This window comes from Denticeps clupeoides, chromosome 5 (assembly GCF_900700375.1).
Source record: "Denticeps clupeoides chromosome 5, fDenClu1.1, whole genome shotgun sequence".
NCBI classification, from domain to species: domain Eukaryota; kingdom Metazoa; phylum Chordata; class Actinopteri; order Clupeiformes; family Denticipitidae; genus Denticeps; species Denticeps clupeoides.
In genome coordinates, this window is record NC_041711.1 from 23805118 (window position 1) to 23824901 (window position 19784).

Below are 19784 nucleotides of genomic sequence, written 5' to 3' on the forward strand. Positions count from 1 at the left end.
CCGTCAGTAGTTGCACCTCCTCTCTGTTCTTGCTAATGAGACCCACCGCGATCGTGTCATCTGCGAACTTGATGATGTGGTTGGAGCTGTGCATCGCTGCACAGTCGTGGGTCAGCAGGGTGAACAGCACTGGACTGAGCACACAGCCCTGAGGAACTCCAGTGCTCAGTGTGGTGCTGCTGGAGATTATGTTCCCGATCTGGAAAGACTGAGGTCTCTCAGTCAGGAAGTCCAAGATCCAGTTGGCCCAGCAGGTTTACCTTCTCGATGTTGTTGAGTGCTGAACTGAAGTCTACTGAAGTCACTCTCCCATTGGTTTTAGAATCAGAATCACATTTATTGGTGATACAACAAAGTAGATTACAGTTGATGGTGTCTCTCAAGCACAGAATAAAAAAACAACAAAAAGTAAGTAATATATAATATCTTATATATAGAAACCTTAGGGGGCAGTTGTGACCTAGAGGTTAAGGAAGCGACCCCGTAATCAGAAGTTTGCCGATTCGAATCACGATCCGCCAAGGTGCCACCGAGGTGCCACTGAGCAAAGCGCCGTCCCCACACACTGCTCCCCGGGCGCCTGTCATGGTGTGCTGTGCTTCACAAGGACAATCACTTCACTTTCACTTCACTATATACAGTTTGGCTATGATGAAAGTGAAGTGATTGTCCTTGTGAAGCACAGCACATGGTGCATAAAAGGCTGCCGGGGAGCAGCGTGTAATAATGGTGCTTTGCTCAGTGGCACCTTGGCGGTTCGGGACTTGAACCAAGAACCTTTTGATTACTGAGCTGCTTCCTTAAATGCTAGTCCTACATTTACATTTACCACATTTATCTTATCTAGAGCGACTTCAGTAGTCTCCCCCTGGATAAGGGACACAATGGTACTAAGTGGGATTTGAACCTGGGTCTTCTGGTTACCCACTTGGCTACGACCACCTATATATATATATGAGCCTGTTGTAAACAAAGATCATTACAATAAGAAATCCTGTTCAAATAAATAATTGAAAATAAAGTGCAAAAAAAAACAAATGTTTTAAGTAACTTAAACATTTCATTAGCTCATTCCGAATGATTTGATTGTACATGCAGTGAACAGTCCTGTCTGCCTCAAGCACACGTACATATTTTAATGAAAAACACAAACAGCTAACATTAACATTTAGTTGCAGGCTAGCTCAGGCACTTTGACTTAAACGTTCTACGTACATTTGTCTTATGTGCCCAGGACACAGGAGAGGGCTTCACCGACTGACTCACAGACAACATGCATCGATATCCTCTCTGTCATTTCCCTGATTCATAGCGTGTACTGTGCTCCTGTGTTGAGCTCATGCCTGGGTAGCCAAACTATGTATACCAAACATGGCTCAATGCTGAGAGAAAACGACACAAATCACCTTAAGGTCTATATGTCGTGTTTAAATAGATATAGGTGTAGCTGTATTAAATAGGTGTTATTAAATTCAATATAATTACAGCTTTTTTTGTAATTCTGGATAAGCGTGTGATAAGCACATGTAAACTTGCTTATATATGTTGTACTTATTATATATTTTACATATATATGTTGTACAGGTAATCAACCGAGTTTTTACTTTAAAAGATCATCCTGTGCATGATACATGATACATACAGTGTGTTTTCTTTATTTTCACAACCATTTACATTGGTAGATTCTCACTGAAGGCATCAAACTATGATTAAACACTTGTGGAGTTATTGAATGAGATGGTGTATCCAAACTTTTGGAATGTAGTGTACATGTAATACAGTGTTTTTTATGTTACTTAATTTATTATATTAAACTTTATATATCATCACAATAATTATGATGGTCACCCGCAACACCATGATGGCGGTATGTGCTGGTATTCCCTCAGGTCAGTAGAAAGTCAAATTCGAGGCATTAAAATTCAACTCAGCTCCAACAGGTGGCGCGCCATTAAAAAGCATCACATCACAAAGCAACTTACATACCCAAGAAGAAGAAAAAAGAAGCAGAAGAAAGATGAAGTTTGAACAAAGAACATCTTGTGCTACAAGAATGTTGACTCTTGACGATGGTCACGTGACATCAATCAAATTTAGGGTTTATAAAATTAGAAATTGCTATTTTTAACCATTATAACTATTATAACGCTGGTGGGACAAGATTTGATTTATTGTCGTATTTTACGTTGCACTTTAACCCGTAAACTATCTCCAAACTCTAAATCACGTTTAATCTGATTTTGCATTCTACATCCAGTCTCTTATAATGTGTGTTTTTGAAATTCTACTTTTATTCCCTACAATTAATATTTTTTTTGAAATTTTGTTAAAACGAATCTGTATAGATGGCGTCATGGAGTTAATGATGTCAGCCCCAGCGGTAATCCCGTTCACACTGCGGGAGTTGATGTGGAGTGGTCAGGCTGGACGAGAGAGCGGGGCTTGTTTTAAAAAGAGTTGTGCCGCCTGTGCATCAGAGGGACCGGCTGCAGCAACGTGTGCCCATTTCGAGACTGCTGGAAACATGTCACTTGGAAGGTACATTTCGGTCGAAATATGAGTCTTATTAACTTTATTACTTATTATGCTTCATTACTGGTGCATATTTCTTAGGAAAACATTATACGATGGAACTGTGCGTGGTTTTGCACGTTTCTACCGAGAGTTGCGGTTCGATACAGTTTACCGTTTGAATAAAGTATCCTTTAAGTTTTGGTGCTTCTGGCTTAAAATCGACATGCATGTGAGACGTGCAATTAAGTCGTACTGGTTTTAAATTGTATCAGCGCGAATTGTAGTGGTTTGCAACCAAAGTGCAATGCAACTTCGCAGCGTTTGCGCGCCTGTTGCTTATAGCCCGCGTAACCCACACACATCTGGGCGGAAATATATAAAAGAGGAAAACATATAAACCCGCATAAACGTGTGTAGTCGGTCTGTTAAACGATCCACGGCAGGACGCTCAACTCTGTGGAATTTATGGCGGGTTCGGGGGGTCGCGTAATGGCGGGCACTGCGTGGTCGGCGGTCCTCGTTGTGCGGAAGTTTCGCTGCGTTTGGTGCCCGGTTTCGTCCGAAGTGTCGACCCGAGGCGCCTTAGGTTTTGTTGTGCAGAACTCTCTGGACGCTAGTCTTCCGATCGGGCTGGGATGGGGGAAAAAAAAAAAAAAAAGTTTTGTGTTCAGGCCGTACCGCAGGGTCGCGTCCTAACAGTAACTGTATGATTCGTGTGCAGCGGACCCCTCCAGGAGCTGCCCTGCTTCACTGGAAATGGCGACGGCGCCTTGAAGACCAGACGCAAGAGACCTCCTTCCCGTGGAGGATGCGATCACGGTGAAAACACGCCGCAGGACCTCATCCAGTGCTGGTCGCCACCTCACAAGCTCGCGTGTGCTTCCGTGAGAGAGAAAGAGAACGACGAATACGAGGAGTTCGTGTTGGCCAGGCGTCCACGGAGGAGGAAGGAGAGAGCAGGTCGGTGGCTTTATTTTCACCCGGGAGCTGATAAAATGTTCCTCGGACTTAAAAGGTCTTTGTCCTGCCAGGCAAGTGTTGGGACGGCCTGCCGGATGAGCTTCTGTTGAGGATCTTCTCCTACCTGGGTTTACGCGATCTCCTCAAAATGTCTCGAGTCTGCAAACGGTGGCATCGCTTGTGGTAAGCATCTTTTTACAAAAAAAAAAACATACAAAATGGCCCTTACCCGGTTTCCAGCACGTCCCGAGTTAAAATCGCTGTATTTCCGACCTTCTTGCTTCGCAGGTGCGACGAGTCTCTGTGGCGCGGCGTGGATTTGGCAGGGAAGGCGCAGCTGAACGCAGCGCTAGGCCAGGTGCTCGCGCTGGGCGTCCTCCGGCTTCGCTGCCCGTACACTTTCGTCGGAGAGATCGACCTTCAGCACAAGCGGTGAGTGTTTTCTGTTGGGTGGCTGCTCACCAGCTACCAACTATGTGGGTGAGTGATGAAACGTTGATTTTTTGTTTGGTACCTCGCCCTTTGTGGCACATTTTTGTTCTTTTGTATGTCTGTGGTTTTTAAAGGTCAGTAAAATCAGGAAGAGGAATCACCGTACCGGCTCTGTGTTTTACAGGAATCTGCGTGTCCAGCATATGGACTTGTCTGGCTGCAATATTTCTACTGGCGTTCTGGAAACCATTATATCTGGCTGCAGGCAGCTGCAGAACCTCAGCTTGGAAGGACTTGTGCTTTCAGACGCCATCCTTCAGTGAGTGTGTCTCCTTAATTAAAAGTAAGGTCTTTTAACAGCCAGTTTTTCAGGTTAATTATAATAAACTCTGATCTGTGCTTGCATTTTAAAGGTCTCTTGGCCAGAACATTGAGCTGCTTCGGCTGAATTTGAGCGGCTGCTCTGGCTTTTCTTCTGAGCCACTTGGCGAAATGCTGAAAGCCTGTAATCGGTAAAAATTGCCAGCTATTCTTGGTCCTTTTACGTTACCAGTGTATACTATTTGCTACTTAATCAATCCTTTCTGTTCTTTTAGGCTTACAGAACTGAACATCTCATGGTGTGATTTTAGTAGTAATCATGTGAAGGCAGTCATCAGCAATGTCACTTCCGATCTTTCTCAACTTAACATGAGTGGATACAGACAGAACTTGACTATGGAAGGTAATACGACTGCAGAAATCTGCGCTACTTATAGTTTTTTTATTATTAAGGTTAGGTTGTTAATAACATGGGACCAAAACACGACATTTTCTTGTTCCTTTATTTAGATGTGAAATGCTTGGTGGACAGATGCCCTAATCTGGAATGTCTTGACTTGAGGTAAGGGAAGTTATGTTTTGTAAGATAACTTCAGGCTTCGGTTTGGGTGTGACGTTGTTAAATTGCGTTTTGTTTGCCTCTAGTGACAGTGTGCTTGTGACTGCCGAGTGTTTAGCCGTCCTTCAGAAGCTGCCGTCTCTCCGACATCTGGGCCTGAGCCGCTGCTATCAGATCCATGCTGCTGCTCTACTGTGAGTAAACGGCTTTTAGCTTACAGCAGATAAGATAGCATAAAAGTGTTTTTGAATGGTCAATGGTGTTTTATGATTTAATCTAGGACTAGTCTTAATCCATGAACAGGTATCTGATTTTATCAAGTCAGTCAAGTTAAAAATCGATCCCTTCTCTCTTTCCAGGGACTTTGTAAAATTTTCAGAGTTGCAGTCCTTGGAGGTTTTTGGTATTATACCTGATGGCTACCTTCCTACACTGAAGAAAGGACTTCCTCAAATATCCATCAACACTCGCTGCTTCTCAGACGTAGCAAGGCCTACACCTTCTTCTAGAAAAGACAGCACAATATGGGGAATGCACTGCTGTCTTGTATACAAACCCTAGTGTTTTGAAGAGTAGTGATGATATCAAGTAAAAAGAAAGAAAATGCAGAGTAAGCTTTATGCTTACAATTGGCACAGGGAGTCTTATTAACCACACTACTGCTGGTTAACAGGGGGGGTGATTTTATACATGGTCCCTTGCTGTAAGAATCCTTTAAAAAGCATTCCATGAAGCTTTATTAATAACGTACTTTATCAACTTTTCAATACATTAAAAAGTATCAGACATAAAATATTACTATGTGGCAACTGAGACGTCTAGAGTAACTTTGGGAACTCAAGTTGCTAAACTGTTAAACTTTAAATTTTCCCACAAGAACTACTGACCATTTTCTCTCAAACCATTGTTCATAAGTTTGGAGATCAGGATCTTGTGGAAGTTTGGGAAGGCTACCAGTCTTAAGGAATCATGTAAGGAACTAATGGTAGACTGTTCATTGTTTTAAAAAGCAATACAACATTTTAAGACATTTAAGGATCTTCGAAATTGATTAGTGTTTAATTAATGTTTGATTGGGTGAACAGAATGTTAGTCACCCAGTAAATGAGGAACTTTAGCTTTATGTAGTTTTTTTTCTTATGAGAACAGAATCTCAGGTTCAGACAAATAACTTCTAAGGGAGTGCCTCACTGTCACATTATGCCAAATCTACGTGTTTTCAGCTGAAATGGAATTTGGCTATTGTAAAAGGTGTGTGTGAATGTTTTATCACAGATATCCAATGTAAATATTTTAACTAGTTTCCTCTGTATTTACTGTACAGAATGAGTAAGTTGCAGTTCTGAATGTAAAGTGGTTTATTTGTTTCCTCTGCCCAACTGGCAGTGAGAATGCAATAAAATTGTTCTGTTTACACCATCTGCAATTGTGATTCAGGAGCAGAACAACAAATCAGACCACCACCACTGGATTTAATTTTTATTTATTTATTTATGAATGAGTTCAAACTGATTATGATACTCGGACTGTCCAACAAATGGCGAGAGGGTTCTTCTATTCCGTACTCCAATCAGGTTTCTGTGCAGGCCAATTTAAAATTGACATTTAAAATTTGGCACTACTGTGTTTGGACATGTCTATTTAATACAGATTGCATTAGACATCATACTACATTTACAGTAACAGACCTCATATCTAGAAAATGTCTTGATTATCACTGCTATCAGTATGTTGTATGCTGAAATGCACCCAGTCACTTTATAATTAGCCATACAAAGGAAGAGGAGGCAAAAATATTTCAAGTTTTGTTTAGGTTGCTACAGTGCAAACATTGTGCATTACTTGACACTGACATAATGACCATGTCAAAGACTATTAATAAGCAACCAGATAAGGGTTGTAACAAATGTTTTAATGGTCAGTCTGTAAGAATAACAGTCTGGAGCTGGTCTTCATCATTTAAGCTGATTGTTGCGACGGCACCATCATTAAACTCAAATGATGTCCCACCATCTACCACCATGCAAGCATTCCAGCACCTTGAGCGGACACAAACCCTGAGAACACAAAAAAGAAAAATAAAGATTAATATTAAAGTACATAAATATTAAGTATCTTACCATAGTTATTTCCATACTTTACTTCACAAAATGTATGTGAAGTCTGGGTCATTTTTTCAACTTACTTATTGGCAAACCCTCTTTGCCGGCTGCTGGAAAATACTCTATTAACTATGGGCTCTCGAATGCTGAAGAACATCTTGTTTTCCTCTGGGCTGAAGATCAGAGACTCATTGTACATCTTGGTGACTAAATGCCATAAACATATAATTAAAGTTACGTTTTACTCAGTAAAAAAAAAATATGTAAATAAAATAAGACTACATTTGCTTGTACAAGCAAAGCACCTTTTTTAATCAGTGCCTGGTCCATAGGAATATCCACTCCAGTCTCTCCTTTCCCTGTATACACGTTTGAAATACAAATGCTATTTCTGCATTTCTTGTAATTTGAAATAATTACTCGTTCAACCCACAAGCTACCTATTTTAAGGACATCCTCCACAGCCTGCTCAACCAGTTTATTAATATTGTAAGACCTGGGTGAAGACAGATATTAATTACAGCAGAAGATATGATACGTTTAATCATGATTAAATGTAAAAACAAGATGCCCCAAATACCAGGCCTTGGATCCTGTTCCAGTACAGATGCTAAGTCCTGAGCTCTTCTGCTTCTCCCACGGTCCATCGTCAACTGAAATCTCATAGTAGGAGGCCCTATGGGGCGAGAGGGTAACATGGGGATTGAAGGATTTATACTTCATCCTGTGGCAAACAGAAACCCATACGTGTGGTCTGAGATGATGGAAATGGCATAATGAATGGCAGGTTAATGACAAATGCAAAGTGACAATGGCTCAAAAAGCAGGATAATGACAAAGACAAAAATGGTCAATGGACTTCCGCAGTCAGACCATGAACTATGAAAATGGTCTCTGTGAACTCATACCTTGAGGAAAGAGATTCCCCTATGAAGATTTCATTCAATCCTCTAACAGGAAGTAGGTGGGGCCCAGAAGTGTCATCATCTGAGACTACAAAGAAAACTAGTTAGATCATTTGGAAAATATCTAGAGAAGAAGTTAATTAAAGTGTAATGGATGATGAAGGTGAGGGTAGGCTGATAGTTCATGAAAACAGTTCAGTTATTCAAATAATCTCGGAAATAAAATTCATGCGTTCATAAAGGGTCTGTGGAATTTACTTCCTGGATCAACAGCTGGGCCAGCACAGAGTAAGGCAACATTTCACATACGTTGATTTGTGTCAGCTAGTTTATTCTATACTACATCATACTATAGTATTCAAAACAGTGTTATAAAAAGAACAATTACAATGAAGCACAGGTTAAACTGTCTGAACTACTTACAGTTCAGAGAGTCTGTGGTTATTCGATGGGCTTGGCTATGCTGCTCCAAGCTCAACTGCTGCTCATGGAGGTCAACAGGGGAGGGATTGATCCCAGTCCCCTCAAGGTGAAGACGAATCCTTTGACGCCACAGCCATCTGTTACAATCATTTATGTTGTTTAGCAACTTGTAAACTTTATATGTAAATGAAAAATAAATCAGTGATTATTGTTTCTATGTATAAATATATGATCACAAACCTAAATTCACCCTTTTCAATCTTCTTTAAAGCTTCTGCAAAAGCATGGGTGTAGTGCACAGGCAAACAGAGATGTCCTTCTGACCTTTATCAAAAAGACATGCAAAGTCGCATAGTGTCTCAGAAAATGCACAATGGTCACAATCACACACATCCGAGTTCCCCTAAGAGGAATCTGATCATAATACAGAGTACTCAAATAAAATATTGAGGGGTGTGTTGGCAAGGATCTTATGATACTACATGCATCACGATACATTTTAAATAATTATATATTGTGATACTGTACATATTGCAATCGTCCAAAGGTTAACTGGAAATGTAAAAGCAGCTGATATACAAGATGCTGTGCACAATCTGTGTAGATCACATTACATTAATAATTCAGCCAAAACAACATAACTGTACAATATTGCCACGGAAAATATCACTGCTAGCAGTGTAGTTTTGGTTTAGTTCCTTTGTAGTTTTGGTAAAATATTAATATAACTAAGTAAAATAAGTCAAATATAATATAACTAGTTAGTATGCCTTACCGATCTGGGTCAGTGTTCACCCCTATCACAGGCTTGTTCTTATCAAACACTTTACTGGCCACAAGTAGCATGATACCATCACCTAATGACAGAAAAGCATTATGAAATAACACATAAAGTATATTTTTCAGGTGCATTGGACTTTGCACATTAATATTAGCTAACCTCCAGCAGAGATTACCGCATCAGCCCATCTGACTGTTTCTTCATCATACTCTTTTCTTCTCACCAAACGCACCTCTATACCCTCCTTTCTACCCAAATGAAACACCACAAACAAGAACATTTTAACCCCGGTTCTTCATGTTCAAATGAGAGCAGTGTAAAAGCAGACATCTGCAAAGTATATAAAAATTAAAAAAAGGACAAATTAAATATCTTACTGCAAGTGCTCCACTATGCGGCCAACATTACGAGTGTGGATATTGTGTCTCTCCAAAAGACCTCTGTAGCTGGAGCCTTTTAGCGCAAGCTTCATTGGAAACACGATCATTTTAGAAATTATTGTTGTTAATCAATTAATTCATTTACATTGGAAAAAAGTGTGTTGAACCTGCCACACAACTAGACAATTATCTATTGTCCATTACAAAATAAATTGTTTTGTGAAGGCATTATAAAGCAATTATGTTTTGTCCATACAAAACAAAAGACTGAATTATTATATTGTGTATTTGTATCAAAGATGATCAGAAAGGCAGATAATCAAACTACCACGAAAGATGCACAATGAGATTTCATTATACTATATTATTATAGCAACATATACCTAAAGCACACAAACGTCTGAAATAAAAGTGGGTAAAAATCAATGTTCACGTAAACAAAGTGAAGTATGAATTAAACAGATGCACGTTTGGGAAGGAGTACTCCATCTCCTGCTTACCAGCTGGATCAAGTCTTCTTCTGAAAGCCCCGCGTAGCGGTACCTCTGCTGCTCGAACTCGTATCTCGTGGTTTTCGCCACCACCGCGACTCTGGCGGGTTTAAAGGCGGCCGCGCCGCAGGACGCGACGGTGCGGGCGCTCGACCGGCCGATCAGCAGGTTGCCGCGGCACACGTAACTCCCGAAGGTGCGAGGAATCATTCTACTCGCTCGGGCGCGTGGACCACGTGACCGCCCCCGTTTAAAGGGTTCACACGCCCACCCGCACAGACATTCTGCGATTCAAAGTGTCGAATCAAAGAGCCGAGTCAAAAGCGACCATTTACGGTCGCTGACTAAATACGCCGCAGGTAATCAGCAACAATTAACTAACTAAATACGCGCAAAATATAAACAATAATAGTGCAGCCCAAAAATGTGGGGAAACGTAGCGTTTTGGGTTAAATAAAAATAAATAAATAAAACAAGCACTAAAATAGTTCGGAAATTATTCAAACCAACTGTTAATGATCTTTTACACCGCCAATGCAGAAGAGCTGCAATAAAAAGCACACAAAACGGCTAACTATTTACCCTGCGCATTTCAAGCCAGACTCCGCTGACGCGCGATGCCATTTCGCTGCCGGTCGATTTTATAAAAAGTCTGAAGGGATTACCGAAACTAGCTGTCAGATTTAGTCAGCGAGTCCTTGCCAATTAACAGCGTCAATTAATAAAAAAAAAAAACCCGCAGTTGTTCGGAGTTGTCGACAACCTTTCCAACATCGGCGCGTTTCGGGAAGGAACAAGAAGAAAGTCAAACCAAGGCGCGAAAGACCACGCCGCTCACTAAAGTGTGGCTCTCAGTGATCGGGTTGCCCTCGATAACGCGAGTACCACTCTCGCCAGCCATGTTCCGCTCTCCTTCTGCCAGTGTCGGACGCTCGGAGCGCCTACGGACGACTGGCGCCCCCCACTGGGCCGGAATACGTGGCGCCGTCGCCGAATGTCCTAAACTTGGCAGAATTACATTCGCGACGTTTCGCAGACGTCGTTTGACATTTAAGGCACGTGGCAGAGACGCCCTTATGTTACCGTCGACGAAGTGATCAATTCTGGATCACAAAGGACCCCCAACTGTGAATACAATCTTTTTTGTCCACTCTGTTGTAGTGTCTATACATAAGTCAGACAATAAGAAGGTTACAAGTTAATCTAAATATTCTCTTAGGAGGGAAGTCTTGAGCTGCATTTTTGGGCACTGGTGGCCTAGTGAGTAAGAAAGAAGCCCCATAATCAGATGGTTGCCAGTTAATAATAAAGTGAAGTGATTGTCACATGTGATACACAGCAGCACAGCACACGATGCACACAGTGAAATTTGAATCACGAGCTGCCAGGGTGCCACTGAGTAAAGCGCCATCCCCACACGCTGCCCACTCCAAGGGTGATGGTTAAAAGCAGAGGCCACATTTCGTTTTGTTGCCGTGTGCTGTGCATCACAATCACTTCACTTTCAAAAAAGTGACTGTGCTTTTCTGACCTCAAGAAGAAGTTAATTCCACCACCGAGGGGCCAAGACAGAGAAGAGTCTAGATGAGTGTCTTCCTCGTACCTTCAGAGATGGAGGGACCAGGCGAGCAGTACTGGAGGCTCGGAGTATACGTGGTGCAGTGCGAGGTATAATAAGGGCTGTGAGGTAGGATGGTGCTACTTCATCTCCACGTAGGCCAGCATCAGTATTTTGAATCTGATGCGTACAGCTACTGGGAGCCAGTGGAGGGAACTGCCCAACATACTGCCCTCTGGAAAAAGGTTCAGATCCATCAGGTGCAAAACCAACAGACTAAAAAATAGCTTCTACCCATGGGCAGTCAGAACTCTCAATATGTGAGTGTGTGTGTGTGTGTGTGCGCATATTTCTTCCATACAGTCATCTCACTGCTGCTATTGACTATGGCTCTATGCAATATCCTGGCAATGTGCAATTACCAATTTACCCAATAGTTTCACTTTTTTACTGACCAAAGCACCTCCCCCCTTATTTATTATATGTATGATGCCCTTGCATATACAACCCCCCCAATGTCTCCTGTACCTATATATTGTGTATGGGGTGCTAGTAGCCTAGTGGGTAACACAATCGCCTATGAACCAGAAGACCCAGGTTCAAATCCCACTTACTACCATTGTGTCCCTGAGCAAGACACTTAACCCTAAGTTGCTCCAGGGGGGACTGTCCCTGTTAATACTGATTGTAAGTTGCTGTAAATGTAATGTAAATGTGTATGTAGTGTTTTTATATAGTTTTTTATCTTGTTTTTTTGTATCTTTGTGCTCTTGACAGCTAATTTCATTGTCCACATGCCTGTACAATGACAATAAAAAGACTTGAAGTCTTGATATGGATATGATTCACAACGAACACAAAACCAACGTTATGGCAACCTTCCCCCAATTACGTCACGATCTTACCTGACAGAAATCGACATTTATTTTGTATAATAAACAAGATGGAAGTACTCTTACCAATTTTATGCAAGGGAATTAGGATTAATAAAAAACAATCCAGCGCAACAATGGGAAATTTGTTTTATTTTATGTAGTATAATTTGACAGGCTGAGCAGTAACATCCAAAGTGTAATATTTACTGTAGACAGTTATACTGGAAAAACTGATATTTTTCAATAAATATAAGGACATATCACAAATGGTTAACATAATACGACAGTTGGAGTGAGATGGTGCAAATGACAACACTTGTCAGTAGTAGGGTAGAGTGCTGCTGTATCTTACACAGAGAGGTTAGCGATGACGGCCTGGGTGAACTCGTCACATGAAGCATAACCTCCAAGGTCCGCTGTTCGCACCTGTTCGTAAAAAGGAACAGGTTATTTTATTATACACAGACACCTTAATGACTGCAACAACATCATTACAGCTAATCCTGATGTTTTATGCACACTTGAGATCTTTGCCCAATCAGTTATCAGTAAACAGTATCCCGCCCTGAAAAAGTTAAGAGGAAAATGCAGAAACCAGACACAATAAAGTACAATTGATTTTATTAAATAATTCACTGGTGACAATGAAAGGCTCTTTCGTAACTCAAATGTTTATACCCAAAAGTCTTGTGCAATGAGTAGCACACATGAACAAGTGAGAGAAAAAAAACATGCAATAAATGAAAGATAACAGAAACCAATAGTAATGGCTTAATGCCACACATTTATTCACAGAGGAGAAAATGGAAGAAAATGGAACTATAGATAAACACAAGCATATTCTGTCACCATAGACCTATGTTTAATTATTTTAGCCAAACTACAATGATGATCAAACCATACTTAAAATGTCTGACATCATAGACAATTTTCATTTGTACCAAGGAGCCACCCTTTTAAAAAAAAATCCAAGCCACTAAAGTAATCACTATGTGTTTCAAAGAGCAAACAGTTGCACATCAAGCTGACAATAAAAAAAAATAAAAGTAAAAAACTTTCCCAGTTGGTTCACAGTAGTCTGCAAAGCACAGACCGACAACTTTAACATCATGAGGAATTTCAGCAAAGGGAACCACGATGTCCACGTTTTTTTTTTTAACTGTTAATGGATACAACCATGTTGCTCTAATATTCCATGTGTTAAATGTATTTGGAGTGATCAGGTGTTGCGAGGTTGTCCCAGAATGAAATTTTGTATGCTTGGATGGCCACAAATCCTCATTAAACAGGTCGATAGCGAAGGTTGGCCACAACAGCACGCACAAAGTCACTTGTAGTTGAGTAACCACCCAAGTCTCTTGTCCGCACCTGGGCACACAGACACACACACACAGTGGGCCAAACAGGAGCAAAAGGAAACATGAGGCACTGGAAAAGTGTGTAAGTAGCAATGATCCAAGCACTATTTCAAAATAAAGTATTTTTATAAAACTAGCCAATTTGTGGCTGACCACAATGAAATCTTTTTTGGTCAAGCATTGATTAAATCCAATTTTCAGCAACAATTTCAAACCCCAACAAGGCACAATTAATCCCTCACACAAACCTTGATCTCTTTACCCTTTCTAGTTTTATAAGATTAGGAAATAAATTATTCAAACCAAACATTTCTAATGCAGACCGAACAGAGACGTTAAAGCTTACATCACATTTTGGACATATCTCTTGGTCTGTAAGATGAAAGTGTGGTGAGGTTGCTGTTCCTATGCAACTGACATTCTGGGAAACAAAGTGGCTTGGACTCAGCCATTCAACACTTTTCCAGCTAAACAGGACCAGTGGGAATTTATGGTCGTGCTCAGGGAAGGAGAGAGTGAAGGGGAGATGGGTAGGTGTGAGACATGGTGAAGCATTGGCATTTGCCAAAAAGGAGCAACTCTATGCAACTCAACTCAGCCAAGCGGAAGGGGTGTCTGAGAATCAGCTAAAGGGTGGACATTTTCAAAAAGGGAATACTTTAATCTGGTGAGGGTGAAGGGATTTATTAACATTGGTAAAGCTTCTGCAGGAGAACCTTCTAAGACATGAAAGGCATTACTCTGCTTGACTGGTATGAGTACTAGCAGCTGAGAGATGCAGTCGAGAGAATAGGTATCTGGATGTGCTTCTCTCAAACACACGCTATGGATGAATCCTAAACAGTATCCACACAGGTCATTTGTGTGTTCTGGTGGGACATCTGAAGTGAGGGTTGCGAATGTGTTGAGTTTGTTCACAATCTGCAGGTTTATATTTTATTCAAAAGATCAGAAGCTCACCTTGCCCTGCTTAATGACTTTCTTGACTGCCTCAGACACCATGTTCGAGTGATATTCCAGGCTAGAAAGCATTGAAGATGGTTAAAAAATAGATTTTATTATTTCATGTTGGAAAAACACACAGTAAATAAATAAATGTACTCTGCCTACAAAGGGAATGTTTTCAAAGTACGCCTTGCTGTTGCTTCATGTGGGAACCTTGGGCATAAATATTTGACCTAATATACTCACTTGAGGTGTCTCAGCATGTTTGCAGCACTGAGAAGCATGGCAGTAGGATTAGCAATGTTTCTGCCCACTGCTTGCGCAAACGGATGACGGGCCCCCTAAAGTGCAAAACAGGTCATTTTATGCATATCCTTCACAGTATATCTTTCTCTCTAACCTCATAAGTTAACTTTTTTTTATTATTTGTCAAACAAAGAAAGGGTTTCTTACAGTTTCAAACACGGCATACTCTGCACTGTAGCTCTCTCCTGGAACCACACCAGCTCCACCCACTAGACCAGCTGCCAAGTTGTCAATGATATTGCCATAGAGATTAGGCATCACAAGGACATCAAACTGGTAGGGGTTTTGCACCAGCTGAAAGGCAGATGATTAAAAAGTCTGAATCAACCATTTCAGTGTGTTGTTCTGTAGCTAGTATTTTTATTTTGTCTGCAGCTGTTACACTGTGTATGCCTAAACTATCGGACATCTCATCTCAAATTAAATCTAGAGGACACATTGGTCATACCTGCATGCAGCAGTTGTCAATGATAATATTCTCGTATTTTATTTTAGGATACAGCTCTGCAATCTCAGCACAGCTCTGTAAAAACAGTCCATCTCCAAGCTTCCTAGAGAGTAACAAATATGAGATCATTCAGATATTTAATAAAACGTAAGACAATTTTGGGTTTAAGGCTCAAAAGGCATGTTTGGAAGCCATGACGGTCAGTTGAGTTCCTTTTTTTAGGGGAGGGGTGGGAAATTCTCTTGGTGGACAAAACATGAGAAATGGGAGGTAATCTTTTCCCACATCAGACCGTCTGAGCTGCTGCTCTCTGAATGGCAAAGCAGAATTGCCAAAGCACTCTTAACACATATTGCCATTTCCAGCCACTGCAGGACCATACACAGGCTAGGGGAACTCATATTAATATTAAACAATCTCACAAAGTGACATTTTCTTTATAGGGGACTAATATCTAATATCCATGCACTAGCCCATTCAGTACATCTGGTCATACTCACATAATGTTGGCCTTGTGCACGGCAGTGACCTTCTTACGACCTTTTTTGGTGGCATAGTCAAACGCAAATTTGGCGATTCGCCGTGATTTCTCTCGAGTAATGATCTTCAGACACTCAATGACACCTTTAACACTCTGGCACACACACAAAAAAAGATGATTTTCACCACCACTCAGTTTTACAACATCTTGGTATTGCGATCTGTCACCTCATGTTCCAGAGAGCTGTATTCTCCCTCTGTTTGCTCACGAATGATGACCAGATCAAGGTTGTTATGCCGGGTATTGTAGCCAGGAAGGCTGTTTACATGCACCACATTAGCAAACAGATCCAACTTCCTCCTGTGAAGAGCAGCGCATTTCTTTATATAATGTATAATGGACAAATCAGGGCTGTACACCTATACATTTTGCTTCACACAAGTTTCAAATTATAGCGCAAAATAGTTACAGTGTAAATAAAACAGAGGAGAAAGAACAGAAAATAAGATAATAGTTACACGGTTATTTCTCATCTTGACATTTTTTTTACACTAGTTCTCCATTATATACTATAGGTCAATTCTTAGGCAGTCGAGGAGCTAGACCCTGCAAACAACAAAATGGAAGCGTCCATCATTGAGTTTTTTTTTTTTTTACGCAAGCACTGCAAACTTTTTGATTGTCTATGTCTAGTGTCACTCTTGAATTTGCACACTCTACCTGAGTCTCATTTCATATGAAGCCAGTTCTCCTTTATACTCCATGGGAGTATGGATCTTTCCTGCATGTGACAAGCACAAATAAATCCAAATAAGTTATCTGTTAAACACGTGAAACTAAAACAATGTTGGCATGAGTAATTTCTTTTTAAACCTTTAATGGCTACTCGGTTGCCCTTCATTGAGGTCAGCACTTGGTCTAGCTTGTCTTCACTGGCCATGTTCTGAACCTCACTTAGGTGGAATTCTTCAAACTCCACGGGAACGTCACCAGCCTTGAGGAGCGAAAGAAGAGCAAGCGGTCACTTCAGGGTGTGGCGCAAGGATTCCATAAATGCAGGTGTTACATTCCTGGATGTAGGCTCCCACGTGTTCTGTGTGGCTGGCTGTGTTTTTGTGTCATGTCTCTTTTAGGTTGACTTTGTGGGAGGAGTTGAAGCCTGCCAGCTCCACCTACATAAATGGAATGGTGGAGATGGTATTTGGCAGGTCCTCAGGGTCCTGGGAGATCTGCAAGGGGCTCCGTTGGGGATCTCATTCATGTCTGTTATTGCTTTGTATGATAGATCCCTTTGTTGTTAGCCTGTTAGCTTTGTGTGTGTTTATGTGCCCTTTTAGTCAACTTTTATGTGTGTTTGAGTTATCCCTGCTATTCCATGCCTTCTTTAAACCAAACTGATGTTGGTTAGCTGTGCTGAGTCCACTGCTTTATTGTAAATAAAAGCACTGTTTGCTTGTGTGTGACCTCCTCCCTTTTCCCATTCCTCCCATCTCCACGCCCTCGACTTAGGAACGTGACAGCAGGCGGCCATGCACACTTCACCTTGAACACCTCTTTGACAGCGGTCATGAGCTCAGGTCCAACTCCATCTCCCGGCACCATGGTAACCTTGAAGGTGCTGTCGGCGCGGGCTGGAGGAGCCTCGGCGCTGCTCTGGGCAGCTGTCAGGCTGAGAGCCCGAGCACCAAGTGGCTGAAACCGGGGGGGGCCCGAAACCCTGTCACCAAAGCCACAAATATGAAGGAACACGGCGATTTTATACCTGGGATGCTTACCAACAACGGTGACATATCTGTACGATGTTAAGAGCGATGGCGAAAAACATAAAAAAAAACAGGACAGAAGACAAGACCTAAACACATTTGGTATTTTGTTGCTTAAATTCACTTCTGACAGACAAGTTCGGGCCTTTTGAGTTTGAAGCAAGGCCGAAGAACGTAATACAAATCGTTCAGCGCGTTTTAAACGCCCAAACTCACCTTGGACAGCGCTACAAAACATCCCCGCAAGGTGGCCGCCATGCTGCTCCTGAAGCCGCTGTGTGGGGAACGCAGACGAACGCAAGATTGATGAAGGTGACCAGCACGCATGCGCGTTCTTCTTCTTCTTCTCCTTCATTAAACGGCAGCGACGCTCTGTCGGAGCATTACTGCCCCCTTCCGAAACCTGAGGTGGGTGAGGACAGGTAAACTCCCCTTCCCCCTTCCTGCAGTTCTTTTCTGCACGCAGAAACACCCAAAGGATCACCCAGCGAACAGACTGGGTGAAATTATCTGTTTTTTCAATGCGCTCTAACCACATATCACCACTACACGGTACATGGCCAAGGCACCATTCTTATGTCTCACCCTACTTTAAAAGATTAAATAAAAAAACATACCCAATCCTTGTTCTAGTGGTTTAATTATACTCATCACTTCTGGATCTTTAGGAACACACTGGTTTTAGTATTCACCTTTACTATGTTTGGATTTGTATGATCTTGTGATCCATAGAATCTGAACTGTCAATGTTGTGGTCATGTGGTTCATGAATTTAATTCATTGTATTGTGCTGCCACAGATCAACTACCTATTGTCAGCATGGTTTGTTCTTTCATTAGCTTTAAACTACTGCAGATAAAAGAAAACAACCTGTAAGAACATGAACAGGGGGTGGTAGTAGCCTAGTGGATAACACACTCGCCTATGAACCAGAAGACCCAGGTTCAAATACCACTTACTACCATTGAGCAAGACACTTAACCCTTAGTTGCTCCAGGGGGACTGTCCCTGTAACTACTGATTGTAAGTCGCTCTGGTTAAAGGTCTGATAAATGTTGTAAATGTAAATGTAAATAAGATAAAAGCAGTGTCTGTCTATCTATCTATCTATCTATCTATCTATCTATCTATCTATCTATCTATCTATCTATCTATCTATCTCTATATATATATATATATACACACACACACACAATCAAATAAATTTAATTATAATTTCAGACAACAGTAGCAAAACAAAGAGAGAGTGAAGTGAATGTCATTGTGATGCACAGCCAGTCCTCTGCCCAACCCATCACCTAGTCAGCAGTGGGCAGCCATGAAAGGCACCCAGGGATCAGTGTGCAGGTATGGTACCTTGCTCAAGTCATCAGTGACATCTTGCCGAAGTGGGATTTGAACCTGGAACCCTTTGATCACAGGTCTGTTTCCCTACCACCACTGTCCATGGCAGATCATCCTTTTTTAGAATATCCTAGAGCAGGGGTTGGCAAGTCCAAAAGCATGGCTGGACATGTTCGGAGAATAGAGGAGATCTGGTCACCCTAATTTAGCAGCTTACTTATCAATTTAAAGTCAACATATACAGATCATTAACCACTACATATCGTAAACGATGACAAAAAATTAAACAATTGAATTTTAATATTACAGGACCACAATGATACACAAAACTCGAACTATAATAAAAAATTCAATTGCAGTGTAAGGATGAGTGAAAGCCTCTGACCCTATTCACAGAATAGAGGGATATCACACTGTACATTGATTTACACCGTCATTGGTATCTGAGACAAACAACAGGGTTATGTGAATGACAAGCAAATATACAACAGTCCCACGAGAATGTGTTCTACAAATGGAAATTGTCTGACAAACATCATCCACAAATTATCCGCAGATCTTTTTATCCACAGATTTTTCACTGGAATGGCCAGCTGGAGTGGAATACCTGTGGAGTAGTGGGAAATCAAAAGAAAGAAAGAAGAATGAGTGATATTAATTGGGAAAGTGGCTGTGGTGTTTATCTGAATTATGTAGTACATTGTTTACCATGCGTATGCTCTAACAAAATCAATGCAGACAATAATTATTGTATCAGTAACCGTGTTGCTCTTTTATCCACTCCACACAACAAAATCCAGTTCCTTTGTACGTTATTTCTAAGCACCACCCTTTTTCC

The 19784-nt window shown here is 41.3% G+C and overlaps 3 protein-coding genes across 6 annotated transcripts; 1 reads left to right on the forward strand and 2 right to left on the reverse strand.

Moving 5' to 3' along the window:
- Positions 1-2482: 2482 nt before the first annotated feature.
- Positions 2483-5975, forward strand: skp2 (S-phase kinase-associated protein 2, E3 ubiquitin protein ligase). Its single transcript, XM_028981306.1, has 10 exons — positions 2483-2538; positions 3236-3474; positions 3546-3657; positions 3763-3906; positions 4091-4225; positions 4320-4418; positions 4503-4630; positions 4738-4789; positions 4873-4980; positions 5146-5975. Exons 1-10 carry the CDS (start codon positions 2525-2527, stop codon positions 5345-5347), a joined length of 1233 nt encoding a protein of 410 aa, XP_028837139.1. The 5' UTR covers positions 2483-2524; the 3' UTR covers positions 5348-5975.
- A 702-nt stretch (positions 5976-6677) lies between these two features.
- On the reverse strand, positions 6678-10786 carry nadk2 (NAD kinase 2, mitochondrial). Of its 2 annotated transcripts, none has more exons than XM_028980569.1 (12): positions 9878-10786; positions 9375-9463; positions 9157-9245; positions 8992-9073; positions 8457-8540; positions 8217-8353; positions 7797-7881; positions 7469-7564; positions 7329-7384; positions 7194-7247; positions 6972-7095; positions 6678-6843 (listed from the first exon to the last, which is right to left on the reverse strand). In XM_028980569.1, exons 1-12 carry the CDS (start codon positions 10076-10078, stop codon positions 6705-6707), a joined length of 1236 nt encoding a protein of 411 aa, XP_028836402.1. In that variant the 5' UTR covers positions 10079-10786; the 3' UTR covers positions 6678-6704. The 2 variants fall into 2 exon arrangements, with proteins under 2 accessions (XP_028836402.1, XP_028836401.1); XM_028980568.1 differs by having other exon boundaries at positions 7469-7612.
- A 1642-nt stretch (positions 10787-12428) lies between these two features.
- Positions 12429-17955, reverse strand: idh3b (isocitrate dehydrogenase (NAD(+)) 3 non-catalytic subunit beta). Of its 3 annotated transcripts, none has more exons than XM_028979625.1 (11): positions 17819-17955; positions 17382-17556; positions 16713-16833; positions 16560-16620; positions 16067-16199; positions 15859-15992; positions 15359-15461; positions 15058-15204; positions 14851-14945; positions 14620-14680; positions 12429-12727 (listed from the first exon to the last, which is right to left on the reverse strand). In XM_028979625.1, exons 2-11 carry the CDS (start codon positions 17439-17441, stop codon positions 12650-12652), a joined length of 993 nt encoding a protein of 330 aa, XP_028835458.1. In that variant the 5' UTR covers positions 17442-17556; positions 17819-17955; the 3' UTR covers positions 12429-12649. The 3 variants fall into 3 exon arrangements, with proteins under 3 accessions (XP_028835458.1, XP_028835459.1, XP_028835457.1); XM_028979626.1 differs by having other exon boundaries at positions 17382-17541; positions 17805-17860; XM_028979624.1 differs by lacking the exon at positions 12429-12727 and adding an exon at positions 12906-13669.
- Positions 17956-19784: the final 1829 nt, after the last annotated feature.

What these genes read in the sequence shown, in the direction of transcription:
- skp2 (XM_028981306.1), top strand. An exon ending in CTTTCAGACGCCATCCTTCA is followed by an intron (nt 4,226 to 4,319) that starts GTGAGTGTGTCT and finishes TGCATTTTAAAG; the next exon opens with GTCTCTTGGCCAGAACATTG. An exon ending in ATCCATGCTGCTGCTCTACT is followed by an intron (nt 4,981 to 5,145) that starts GTGAGTAAACGG and finishes CTCTCTTTCCAG; the next exon opens with GGACTTTGTAAAATTTTCAG.
- nadk2 (XM_028980568.1), bottom strand. Translation starts at nt 10,078, where the DNA reads ATGATTCCTCGCACCTTCGGGAGTTACGTGTGCCGCGGCAACCTGCTG. An exon ending in CGCATAGTGGAGCACTTGCA is followed by an intron (nt 9,246 to 9,374) that starts GTAAGATATTTA and finishes TCATTTGGGTAG; the next exon opens with AAAGGAGGGTATAGAGGTGC. An exon ending in GGAGGATGTCCTTAAAATAG is followed by an intron (nt 7,248 to 7,328) that starts GTAGCTTGTGGG and finishes ACGTGTATACAG; the next exon opens with GGAAAGGAGAGACTGGAGTG.
- idh3b (XM_028979626.1), bottom strand. Translation starts at nt 17,860, where the DNA reads ATGGCGGCCACCTTGCGGGGATGTTTTGTAGCGCTGTCCAAGGTGAGT. An exon ending in TCCAAGGTGAGTTTGGGCGT is followed by an intron (nt 17,542 to 17,804) that starts TTAAAACGCGCT and finishes TTCGGGCCCCCC; the next exon opens with CCGGTTTCAGCCACTTGGTG. An exon ending in GTGCACAAGGCCAACATTAT is followed by an intron (nt 15,462 to 15,858) that starts GTGAGTATGACC and finishes GTTACTCTCTAG; the next exon opens with GAAGCTTGGAGATGGACTGT.